The sequence below is a fragment of the Montipora foliosa genome, chromosome 10, assembly GCF_036669935.1.
Source record: "Montipora foliosa isolate CH-2021 chromosome 10, ASM3666993v2, whole genome shotgun sequence".
Classification (NCBI taxonomy): Eukaryota; Metazoa; Cnidaria; class Anthozoa; order Scleractinia; family Acroporidae; genus Montipora; species Montipora foliosa.
Genome location: NC_090878.1, coordinates 5,889,362 through 5,902,397, shown reverse-complemented (window position 1 = coordinate 5,902,397; position 13,036 = coordinate 5,889,362). Strand labels below are relative to the sequence as shown.

Sequence of the window (13,036 nt, the reverse complement as noted above, 5' to 3'; positions counted from 1 at the left end):
AAAATGTTGATGCTTCTTTTCCCTAACGAGAGGATCCACCACTTAATGCTAATAAATTGAATTTACGTAATTGAAGTTTTCAGGTTCTTGCGTTCGTCCTCATGAAAACATTGGTGTTTAAAGACCCATATTCGCCCAAAAGTTACAACGAATTTTCTCATGCACGAACTTGCACAATTCTACAATGTACAGCGAGCCAATCAGATCAGACATTTGACAACTCTGTGTTTAAAAACAAGAACAAATGACCGCAAACACTTTCAGGTGGATGTGGGCCCTAGAGTTTACCGATCATAATTATGTCTTCTCGAACCATGAGAACTTTGTAGTGGTTGGTAAATGGCAGGAGATCAAACTGACGTGGGAAGGTGAGGTGTCAGCCACAGTGGACAACATTGTGAGGTTGCAGGAGAGGAGCAGATTAATGTTCAAAATGACCTGGTTTAAAGCATTGTTACATTTAAGCATCAGGAAATGATACGTACTGACTACTACCTGTTGTAAGTCAAGAGTAATAGAACCATTGTCTAAGACGCCCATAAATGTGATGATTATAGTGTAGGATAGATATCCCACAGGTTCCTATGCTGCTCTAACGTGACACCAAGAACATCGTCGTAGTGTATGATATATATAACACTGTCGGGACTGTAGTTTTTGTGTTGAAAACTGTGAAACAAAGAGGCAAAACACTGTTTAAATTATCCCCAGCATGAGGTAAAGAAATAACATCATGCTTTTAAGATACGTTAAGATGAACATTGATTAGTATTCAAATGGTCCTTGGTTTTCAGTGGTTAGATCAGTACTATCTTATAATCCCTTTGGGATGCATTCAGTTCTGTGATCATTTCTAACTTTTAATTACTTTCGATGTTGTTTGCAACATAAAAACTACGAATAATGCAGCAAATGGTTTAGACAAATGGTCACACCCACAATGAATCATTGGGAAGTAATAGCCCATCGTTTAACGAATATATTTAAGTATTTCCTTTAAAATAATATGGATTGAAGACGTTACGATGAGTGCTAAATCAAAAGAGGCCATTGTAACGGCCGCGGAAATATTCCGTCATTTGTTTTTCTTAATCGCGTATGGTTGCGCGAGTTCTTCGTTCACAGACGAGGATTGCGTTTACATATCCTGAGGCGAGCATGATCTGTTTTGTGTTACTTTTCTTTGCCGAGAGTGCAACAGAGTTTTCAACATTTACACAAGGAACATTCATCCGGACACATTGAGAAGTTCAGAGTTTTCGTTACAGTGATTTGAGGCAACACCAAGTTCTCACGCTGTTTTAATGAATATTAACAACGTCAGTGTTAGAGGACTCTCATGCTATCCTTTGATAAGTCAATGGATTCCCAGTTACGTGTATGTGTATAACAAATAAAGTTGAGCAGCCATTCCCTCATAGAATTATGGATAATCTTAGTCTCTTGATTAATCAGCATTTTGTGGTTGACTCTTTAAAAAGAAGGTTGGATACAATAAATGAGGCACTAATGGGACAAGAAAAGAGCTTTTTTACGGAATTTTTTTTGTGACCTTTCTTTTGTATTTGTATTCCTGGATTGTTCTGTTGAGCTATAACTGATTGTGGATTATGGTGCGAATGATGAAACATCCTCACACTGCAAGAGTGAACTAGCCCAGCACAGTCACAAATGAGTCTATTTTTAGAATACCCGTTACCACGAAAATCAGTTGTCATTTCCCTGAAAAAACATGGGAGAAGCAGTCACGCGCAACATGGCTTCTTCTGATTGGTTAAAATTGGCGGCCCTTTGTTTCGTGCGCAAATTGTATCTAAAAATAAATCAATTTGTGACTGTGCTAGGGCAAGACCGCAAAGTGATAGATCAACACTCTTTCCTAATTCACTCTTTTACACTCTCATCATAAACAAGGCTTAATATATTCTGGGGTTCATTGAGATTCAAATCCATGACCAGTACGCAGAGCCACTGTGGTGTTCCACCAATGGAGCAATGAAACTTCATCTTTTGGGAAATCAGTTTACCAAAGTTATTAAAATGTAGATAAGCGCGAAGATCTTTCATTAACTTCATTTTCTTTTACAATCACTGCTTTGTGTCATTGTATGATGCTGTTTTTTCTGATGGTCATTTTGTCATGCAAAGCAATTTTTGTTCTTTTCTCAGAGCCAAGCATTTCTCCCCGAAACATCACGTCGCAAAGAATGACTGAGACAAGTTTTCACATACGCTGGAATGCTCTGTCAAGAATTGTTAGTAATGGTGATGTGATAGCTTACGAAGTCATGCATATGAGGAAGTCAAAATCAGGGATAATATCAGCTCCATTCTATCAAAACACAACAACAACAACGTCTGTAACTCTTCTCGATTTGACATCATGTTCTCAGTACAGTGTTTATGTGCGTGCATACACTTCAGCTGGTCCTGGACCCTCTGGCGCACTTCCTTCCGGGATTGTGACCAATGGTAGGTATTTGATGAGAGGTATTTCTTATTTTTATAAAAGTGACGACACATTTAAATTTGCAAGACATGTTTCGGTCGTGCAACGACCATCTTCAGTTGAAAGTAGAATTAATTTGAAGTTACATTTGAATTTATAATATGCTAAACAAAGATAAATAACAACGTGAAATAAATTGGGAATCTAACAAAATAGCCAAAGGTAACAAAAAAGAGTGTACAATGGAACATGTTGATTAGAACGAGAGAGTTAAATTATTTCTTATTTCAATGGTGACTCGTGGATACTCGGAAAAAATCTGAGTGTTCATTTGCAGTTGTCTAACCTACGACCATATCTGAGTTCTTGTTCGGATGCTGTACTTCCGAGCCATAGGAGACTCGTGTAAGCTAGGTTATGAAACTGGCTTCTGGTGACGATGGTCACACGGTACTGCTGGGACTTAAATTGTCGAAAGAGTGCGTTCTCGCCATTGCATTGAAGGATGTAGGAGATGTTTTTCCCATTAAATACATAAAGCTGTAGAAATGTATTTCTTACTTCGATGGTGGCTCTGAATACACGGAAAAAATCTTAGTGTTGCTTTGCAAGCTTTATTTTGCTTTGCAAGCTTTATTCAAAGGTTACACCTTTATTCAAACATTTGTAGTCCTGCAAATTAAGGGGTGACATCACGCAAGCGCGAAACGGCTAACTAAATAAAATTAAATAAGTTAAGAATAAAAATAGCCTTAACGGAATTTCCTACAAAATGTAAAATGGAAAAAAATATATCATAGCATTAATTTTTATACAATATCAAAAATCATCATTATTACTTAAATGCTCAAATAAGACTTTTTTAAATTGGTCTGCGGACTAAATGTTAACAATTTCGCTTGGCAACGCATTCTAGTCCTAACAGTTCTACAAAAATAACTATTCTTTTTAGTCTCAGTATTTGGCAGTAGTTCAATAGTGTGGCCGAGTGGTTATAATTAGGGCGCTTGCCTTGAGATCCGGAGATCCCGGGTTCAAGACCCGCTCTGACCACTCGCTGAATTTGTTCCTGGTACTCCCTGGTTCAACTTCCCAGCTTCACTTGTAAATAGCCAACTGGTTTGCCTCCGGCCAGTTGGGATTCTTAACAGTTGTTGTTGTTGTTGTGTACTACGGGATGGCTAGCGTCTGTCAAGACGAAGCAATCAACATGTTCTGACTAGAGTTCCTTAAATGCAGAAGTCAAACCTGCAACTTTCAGGTTATTTGACTAAGTTTGGTTTCTCTACATCCTTGTACCACCATTATTTTTAGTGACCTCTTTGGGAAACGTTCATCAGTGGACAATAACAATGAGAGCATTACAAAAGTGATATGCAACCTAAATACTGGGGATGGTGTCATTACAAAAGCTGAAATTTTGAAAGTCAAAAGCAAACTGAAGAATAAGGCAGTGTTACAACTAGAACCCTCGCTTAATTGGTTTTGTATGAGAATGTTAAAGAACAATATTGAACGCCGGATGACAAGATCATATTCCAGATATTCCAAATGTAGTTCTGTATGAGGGAATAGGGAACTTCCATCAGTGTGTAACAAAATTTCTCCAAGGAAGATGGGTGTTGCTGGACACTGCCATCATCATCCCGAATGTTCTAGAACAGGAACCACAACGTTGAAAAACCAGTCAAAATTTGTGAATCAATTGGTTAAAGATGTATTTGTCAGCACCAAGGATAAACTCGCATCTTGCATGGAAAATCAAGAAGACTGGCATGTAAGAAAGCGTACTCGCCTGTGCGCGGCCTAACCTTGCCCTACCCTTGAGCTATAAAGTCGTGGGAGCTAGTCCATGACACTTCTGTAGGTTCATGGTTTTATGGGGGTTAAAATCTACAATCGCGAGAGTGCCTCAGCATTATGTCACACATTTGCCACCTGAACCCAGTGGGTGTTCCCCTGTAAACCCCATTAGGGACTTAAAGATGTACCCCGCGATCGTCAATGAGAACGCTACGAAACAACAATATCATTGGTTAAAAGAGGAAAAGTTATCAAGCTGCACGTGCGCACGCATTTTAGCACGTATTCTTGCGATACTCGGCACAACAACGACGTGAAATCACCAAATTTGAGAGTTTGACGACAACGTGGGCGCACAAATGTGAATCTTTAATTCTCTATCTTTTCTCTGGAACCGCTCTCACCAATCTATTTTTAGGATACTTCGCTCACATTGTACGACGGGAACGAGATGGCCTAACCGCGAGAAACTTTACGATAGTGCAGTTATTTTTTGAGATGACGTTTTCGTCGTCGTTACCAATCGTTAAGTCCAGATTGTGACTTCCCATGATACGGCGTTGAAACAGCTGTATGAGTTGCTGTTGTAATGTTGCATCTGGTTTGGAGATAATGCACTGTGGCAGGGGGTTTGCTGCATTTGTATCAGTACTGTGTAGCAGAGATCGTAGCTTAGGACAGTTAAACTCACAGAAATATGAAATGCATACTTATACATACATACTTATATGACCGTGCCCCATGGGGCTTTTCAGGGCCATTGAAAAACAATTAATGAAACAACGGAACACAACAACAACAACAACTGTTGAGAATTCCAACTGGCCGGATGCAAACCAGTTGGCTACTTACAAGTGAAGGTGGGAAGATGAACCAGGGACTACCAGGAACAAATTGAACCAGTGGTCAGAACGGGTCTTGAACCTCGGATCTCTAGATCTCAAGGCAAGCGCCCTAACCACTGGGCCATGCACTTGCCAAATTGATTTATGGTTCAATCTATAGATAACCCTCTTACAATTATTTTGGTTACAGCTCCTAGTCCACCAAGTGACGTCAAGGCAGGTTCTGCAGATAAAAGAAGCATTACCTTGTTCTGGAAAAAGCCCAAGATATCCGGAGATGATGTGCAAATGTACACGGTAATTGATTGATTTTTACACTTAGTTCAATTAGAAATTGCCAGGAATTTATTAGTGAATTATTAGTTTTCTTTTTGACCACCTTCCTCGAGCTATATGCCAAGGTTTTACATTTGAAAAAGGGTTAACTTTGTTAAAACATTTAGTTAATTGTGATAATTCCTTGGGTGCCGATATTTTGAATGACAGTAACTCAAGTTAACACAGGTGCTAAGGCGAGAGGAAGAAAGGAGGAATTTAGATTACTAAGGGCGTGTGGATTGTGTCAAATTTTTGGAGTGCTTATCACCTCAACACACTTTTCCACTATATTTATTCTCAGAAATCATCGCAAATCGTGTTGTTTTTAGAACATTTAGATTGAATTTTCGCTCTTTCATTGGCTTTGAAAAACGGGAAAAGTGGTCATACCGTGATTAATAACCGAGCAATGAAGGGGAATGGGTTCGATACCGGGTTGACGTCACAAATTAATTTCCATCGCTGTTTTCAAAGAACTATATCTCAATGCAAATTAATTTGTGACGTCAACCCGGTATCGAACCCATTCTCCTTTATTGCTCGGTTATGGATCAGAGTGTGATCACTTTTCCCGTCTTTGACAGTCAATAAAAAGATGAAATTTCAATCAAAAGGTTCTAAAAACAACACGATGTATTTGGGACGATTTCGGAGAATAAACAAAGTGAAAAAGTGTTTTGAGGTGATAGGCACTTTAAATCTGAAAATAGAGTAGGTGGGAAATGAAGACTAAGAAAAGAAGAGGTGACGTCTGGAATGTAGATAAGTCCTTCCAGGTGATCTGGTGACGTAATTTGGAGGACTCGGAAGTAAAATTTAACGCCGTATCCCACAACCACGCGCGGCCTTAGGTGCTGTTTCTAAACTCCCTGCAGTACCTTCCATCGCCAAAACTCAACAGATTATTCCGTGTCTACCACATTTCCTGTTACTGAATGAACATTCAAGTAGATCCGACGAGATCTAAGCTCGCCTCTGCCATGTTGAATTAAAAAATAAGGCCGCATTCTCCCCAGTCCACCGAATTTCGTCACCAGATCACCTGGTATTTACCTGGCTGTTAATACCCAGCTTGAATCATCTGACAGGTTATCTGCAAAGGTACAAAGAGTTATTATCCTGACTTCATAGACTCTAGAACAGTAAAAACCAAGGCATTGAGCAAAGAATTTACCAATCTATATCCTGGCACAAAGTACGACTTTGTTGTGTTTGCTACAACACACTGTGGCAATGGGGACAATAGCTCCATGGTAACAACTCATACTTTGATTGCTGGTATGTTATTCTTTTGCTTTGTCTTTTTCTTTTTAATTTCTTTTGTGCATGCTTTTTCAATCCATACTGCTTCACTGAGAACCATTAGGTGAAAAAAAAAGACGACCTCAAAATGTTAGATTTTGGGAGATCTTTGCTTGACCATCGGTCGGAAAGATCTTTTATCTGTTCAAGTTTTATCTGTTCAAGTTTTGTTGAAAAGTTCAAGATCAAGCTTGAAGGTGGTTAGTCTGCCTTCGTGTTTGTTCCTTGTGTTTTGGAGTCCACTTATGTTTACCAAACTTAAGAAGCTTTTCACAACATTGTAACATGTAGTTACTTGATGGATTGACGACAATCCTCAGAGAATTCAAGACCGCAAAATGCTCACTATACACGTCTTAATATGAAGCTTAGCCTGCCTGTTTTTAAATACTTCACAGCTCTTTATTGCCTCTAATTTCATTGTTAAATATTGACCGAGATCTCACTGCTGCTTGTTTTGGGAACTGGAGGCGTTATCAGACACCAGATTTCTGTCGTTTTGTGACACAACAAACACCAACATACTTCCCATTCCAACATTTGTAAATAACATCTGATTTTAAAGGGCTGTGTCACGCTATTTTAGTTAAACTTCAAAACACTAAAAGACGGTTTTGCATCAATGAAGACGAAAAAGTATTGCTGTAGTTTTGTTACCAATAACCATTGAAGTGCACTGAAGCCATAATTCTTTGTTGTTTGCGCCTGGAAATGGATTGGAACTTGAAAAAAGTGGCCACTTTTTTTCAAGTTTGGAGACGATGTCTGCAGAAAGTCGCCAAAAATTAAATACGAATAGCTATTTGTTCGATAAATACATTTCATATCTTCTCAGTGGGTTGTGAGGAATGTGGTATGTTTGAGCTTAAGTACCAATTGAGATTTGTACCCAGTTGTGACCTAAAAACATCAAATTTAGCGTGACAGTGCCTCTTTAAACATGGTCATCTTTATGGGAGATTGCTTCAGCGAGTTTTCTTGTTATCACCAGCCCCAGCTGCACCGAAAAACCCAGTGGGAACCCAAAAGATCGACACTACTGGATCATCAGTGAATTTAACTATTTGGCCCGCAGACCAGGACAACGGCCCCATCAGGTAAGACTTCTCAACCAGCACTTAGTGAAGAAAAGTAAAACCTCTCAGGAAGACATAAGTGGATTCTGTCACTGAAAGGCTTTTATCTACTACGTTGCTTTCCAATGACAACAGGGCTCTTTGACAGCAGTCGCTGTACATTGTGGACGATCTTTTTTCCCTACTCTTCCAGGTGATCTGGTGATGAAATTTAACGCCCTATCCCACAACTGCGCGCGGCCTTGAATGTTATTTTCGAATTCAACGTGGCAGAGGCGAGGTTACATCTCGTGGGTTCTACTTGAAGGTACATTCAGTCACAGGAAATGTGGGAGCCACGGAATGATCTGTTGAGTTTTGGCGATGGAAATACTGCAGGAAATTTGGAAACAACTCTTAAGGCCGCGCGTGGTTGTGGGATACGGCGGTAAAATTTTTCTTCTCAGTCCTTCAAATGACGTCACCAGGTCACGTGGTTGTTACATCCTTTGTAACTAGCACAACAGTCTCAGTCCACTACGCTTTAATTTCTTATCTACTTCATTTCCTCTGTTTTATGGTTTTAGTTATTATCAAGTTTTGGTGCATCGAGTTGAGGATTGGACTGATAAAATCTCTGAATGGAATAATTTTGGACCTGATTTCTATGTTTCTGCTCAAATACCTGCAAGCGCTGTTAATCCCTCGATGACATTTGTTCTTGGTGACGGAGAAGACATAGGTGGTTTTACTAATAAGAAGTTGTCACGCGGCCAGAAGTACAATGTATATTCCAGAGCAACAACTGCTAAGTCAAAGGTATACCATCGATGGTCTTTCTGTTGAGGTGGATTATAGCAAAACCACCCTTGGACACAGATAACAAAGGAACCAATCGTGTCACAAAGATTGGCACAAAGCAAATACATGCGAACGGCGCCTAGCGCCTAGCGCACTTGGAGGGGGCTTTCTTGCAGTTTTCCTACTGTTTGCAAAACAGATTGAACATAATTTTAACTTTTTCACACAAAAAGGTATTCAAAGACTTTTTATCTCACAAAGGGCTAACGATCGAACCCGATGCCGCACTAGAGTTTCTATACCCCTTCATGTCTACATCAGCTTTTTTGATGACGCTGGAATGCGAAGCTAACCTTTAAATCGCAGAAGATTGAGTGTTTTTTAAATGACCTTACACTGATGCTTGAAAGCGATTAAAATAAACTTGGATGTATTCTACAGAAGCGTTCCACTGATGAGCAATTCCTCACCGGCGCTGCAAAACTTCTTGCTCAGATTGACGTGAAAGCAGGTAAGAAAACAACAACAACTACAACAACAACAACATTTGTTTGTGCCCATGTTTTTACGTTGGTTTTTTATAATAGATAACTTATAAGAATAAGGAGGGTCAGTGGCCCCCTAAAATAACTAGAAAGCTAAAAGTACCAGGGACGTACCGTTTAACGTTTAAGCTATTCTTGGTTTGCATCCACGTGATGGCCCCACTAGTTTTGCATAATAATAGAGTCAAATTCCCAAAAGACATTTTACTGCATTGTTCTGTACACCAACATGGCTGCCGTGACGTCAGATGAAAACGCCTCTATTCTTGGTTTTCATCCACTTGATGAGACGGCCATGTTGGTGTACAAAGCAATAGAAAATGGTCCCACAAGTTTTGCGTAATAATAGAGTCAAATTCCCAAAAGACATTTTACTGCATTGTTCTGTACACCAACATGGCCGCCGTGACGTCAGATGAAAACGCTCTATTCTTGGTTTTCATCCACGTGATGAGACGGCCATGTTGGTGTACAAAGCAATAGAAAATGGTCCCACAAGTTTTGCGTAATAATAGAGTCAAATTCCCAAAAGACATTTTACTGCATTGTTCTGTACACCAACATGGCCGCCGTGACGTTAGATGAAAACGCTCTATTCTTGGTTTTCATCCACGTGATGAGACGGCCATGTTGGTGTACAAAGCAATAGAAAATGGTCCCACAAGTTTTGCGTAATAATAGAGTCAAATTCCCAAAAGACATTTTACTGCATTGTTCTGTACACCAACATGGCCGCCGTGACGTCAGATGAAAACGCTCTATTCTTGGTTTTCATCCACGTGATGAGACGGCCATGTTGGTGTACAAAGCAATAGAAAATGGTCCCACAAGTTTTGCGTAATAATAGAGTCAAATTCCCAAAAGACATTTTACTGCATTGTTCTGTACACCAACATGGCTGCCGTGACGTCAGATGAAAACGCCTCTATTCTTGGTTTTCATCCACGTGATGAGACGGCCATGTTGGTGTACAAAGCAATAGAAAATGGTCCCACAAGTTTTGCGTAATAATAGAGTCAAATTCCCAAAAGACATTTTACTGCATTGTTCTGTACACCAACATGGCCGCCGTGACGTCAGATGAAAACGCTCTATTCTTGGTTTTCATCCACGTGATGAGGCGGCCATGTTGGTGTACAAAGCAATAGAAAATGGTCCCACAAGTTTTGCGTAATAATAGAGTCAAATTCCCAAAAGACATTTTACTGCATTGTTCTGTACACCAACATGGCCGCCGTGACGTCAGATGAAAACGCTCTATTCTTGGTTTTCATCCACGTGATGAGACGGCCATGTTGGTGTACAAAGCAATAGAAAATGACCCCACAAGTTTGTGCATAACAATAGAGTCAAATTCCCAAAAGACATTTTACTGCATTGTTGCATCTGACGCCGTGACGTCAGATGCAAATGATCAATAGTCTGACTTGTGGCTGTGTGCGCTTTTGCAAGCATTTTAATCCCGACCACAGAGCAAAGATAGACTTCTCTCGCGTTACAAAATGCACCAACAAAACAGTAAGGGATGATCCCAACAGTGGGTGGATCGGAGATACGTCCAAAAATGCACGTAATGGTCCTTATTGGAATTGAGCCTGCAGAAACGTTTTCTTTTGTTTAGAACTACATGCGAAAGAGGCCAAAGGGTCATTTCAATACAAAATGATCCCTTAGCCTCGGTCATGTGGCAAAACCGCTGATAACTTCGATAAGGGCTATTAGTTGCATTCCGCTTTTGATAAGCGCCGCAAAGTGTTCCCTTGCTTTTCTCCCCAAACTCGACATCACTCTTGTCCCGGAAGCATACAGACAATTTATGTCACAAAAAAAAATGCTTGGTTTTTAGTGAAAATGCACGTAGCTATCAAGCTAGTTTACAAGCACCCCACGTCTTAATCAGAAAGAAAACAGTTCAAACTTAACAGAAACATGATTATGAACCCCAGCTGGCAGGAGGCAACCAGTTGGCTATTTACAAAGTGAGGTTGAGTTGAATCCGGAACAACCGGAAGTTAGAAGGTGATTTGAACCCAGGCCAACCGCATGCAAACCCAACACCCTAACCACTGAACCACGCCGCCTCCTGAAAGTGACCCATCATAAACTCTGTTCTTCGAGTAAAATAAAAAGATGGATTTATCCTAACACTTACTGGAAATAGGTAGCAAATGCTTAGACTTTAAGGGAGTGAATTCGAACGGGTTCGAATTCTGAGTTCGTTAGAGCTCTGACGAACGGTTTAAAGGGGCTATGTCACGTTATTTCAGGTTGTTTAGGGAACATTTTTAGGTGATAAAATTATTATTAAAAGAGTCCGACAATGGAAACTCTCAGATAACAAAAAACCTGAAAATAGTGATAACAAAAAGAATTAAAAGCTGTTAAATTGCATGTAAAAAAGGGGGATTCATATTTAACGCATCGCTAGTAAAGTAAGTGACAACTAATACAATGATTTTACGCCTTTGGAGACGGAGAAAAAGAAAACAGCAACGAAAAACCAGTGCAGACGGATCTGCTAAGTCCTTCCATGACACCAGATTTTAAACTGGGTGTCAGAAGAAAGTTTGTGGTTGCAGTGGTGAGAGCACTCGCCTCCCACCAATGTGGCCGGGTTCGATTCCCAGATCCGGCGTCATATGCGGGATGAGTTTGTTGGTTCTCTTCTCTGCTCCGATGGGTTTTTTTCCGGGTACTCCGGTTTTCCCCACTCCTCAAAAACCAATATGATTTGATAGAGTGGTTTTCAATTGAGTGTCGAAAGTAATTTGCAAATTGCTTTGGTTTATGATTAGTTCACTCAGTGATTGGTTCAAAGTTCTCGCGCCAATTTTTCAACCAATCAGAACTGAAACCAAAACCAATCATGGCTCGCGCGTGCACATTTTCCCGCACTTTGTGTCGGCTGCGTGTAATTACTTCGAGTTTTGATTGGTTTACCGGATTGCCTCTGTCCTTTCTGATTGGCTAAAGTAATTACTTTGGTTTTGGTTTTTCTTTTTTTTTTTTTTTGGTTGGCATTCGTGTGCTTCTTGATTGGCTTGAAAATCTCGCTCCGCGTCATGATTTTTATCTGATCAGAGAAAAAAGCAAATAAAATTATTTTGGATATTTCAGAAGCTTTGCGTCAACTGATCTATCTCTCTTCAGGTGCACAGGGAAAGGCACAAAACTCGTCATGCTCAGGAGGCTCAGGATGCTCAGGTATGTTATGCCAGAGATAATGTCATCGTCGTCGTCGTCGTCGTCGTTTTCGTCTTCGTTGTCGTCGTCGTTGTCCAACTCTGGCATCTGAATCTTGCCTTTCTTTTATTCTTCCCAGGAACAATCTCAATCTCAGTAGTTTCTAGTATCTTGCTTGGCCTGTCCGTTGCTTGCAACGTCTATCTGTTGTGGCGTTCAAAGCGAGTTTCAAAAGCTGGTGAGAAAGACGTTCAGGATGCTGGAGATTATGAACCAGGTTTGTAATCGCGAACGCCTTGTCATAAGACACATTAGCTGGCACAGGGGGGACAGGGAAGAGAAGAGAATATTTGAGCAGGGTAGCATAAGGGAGTGGGATGATGGCAAAGAAGAGTAGAGCTGATGAGGGGTATGTTAGGAGTATATTAGACTATAGAGGAGCAAAACAAGTCGAGGGTCAAGTGGTCGAAAGCTTCAGCGTTTAAAAGTGAGGGTACAGTGAAGTACATTATCCTTATTTTCTGGCACCGATAAATGAGTCAGTCGTTTGAGGAGCCTACCCTTCGCGCTGTGCTTTTAATTTTTTTATGCTGTATTCGTTATTCTTGTTAAAGCTTTATCTCTTTTTCTTCTACTCTAGTGAATACGGGTGGCCACCCTTCTGCAGAGCCATCCGTTTACATGGAACTTCAGCCAGTTTCAATGATCACAAACAGAGAACAAGGTTCAACAAAT

General features: G+C 40.3%; 1 protein-coding gene across 3 annotated transcripts in view; it reads left to right on the top strand.

Annotated features, from left to right (window-relative positions):
- The window catches only part of LOC137974331 (uncharacterized), a 62,808-nt gene that overhangs the window by 48,396 nt on the left and 1,376 nt on the right, over nt 1–13,036 (top strand). For all 3 annotated transcript variants that reach the window (XM_068821256.1, XM_068821254.1, XM_068821253.1), the window contains exons 17-25: nt 2,170–2,472; nt 5,288–5,394; nt 6,504–6,693; nt 7,709–7,814; nt 8,360–8,591; nt 9,015–9,084; nt 12,269–12,322; nt 12,441–12,578; nt 12,942–13,036. The exon at nt 12,942–13,036 is cut by the window's right edge and continues 1,376 nt beyond it. In XM_068821256.1, coding sequence (XP_068677357.1) covers nt 2,170–2,472; nt 5,288–5,394; nt 6,504–6,693; nt 7,709–7,814; nt 8,360–8,591; nt 9,015–9,084; nt 12,269–12,322; nt 12,441–12,578; nt 12,942–13,036 — 1,295 coding nt within the window. The remainder of the gene's footprint in view (nt 1–2,169; nt 2,473–5,287; nt 5,395–6,503; nt 6,694–7,708; nt 7,815–8,359; nt 8,592–9,014; nt 9,085–12,268; nt 12,323–12,440; nt 12,579–12,941) is intronic.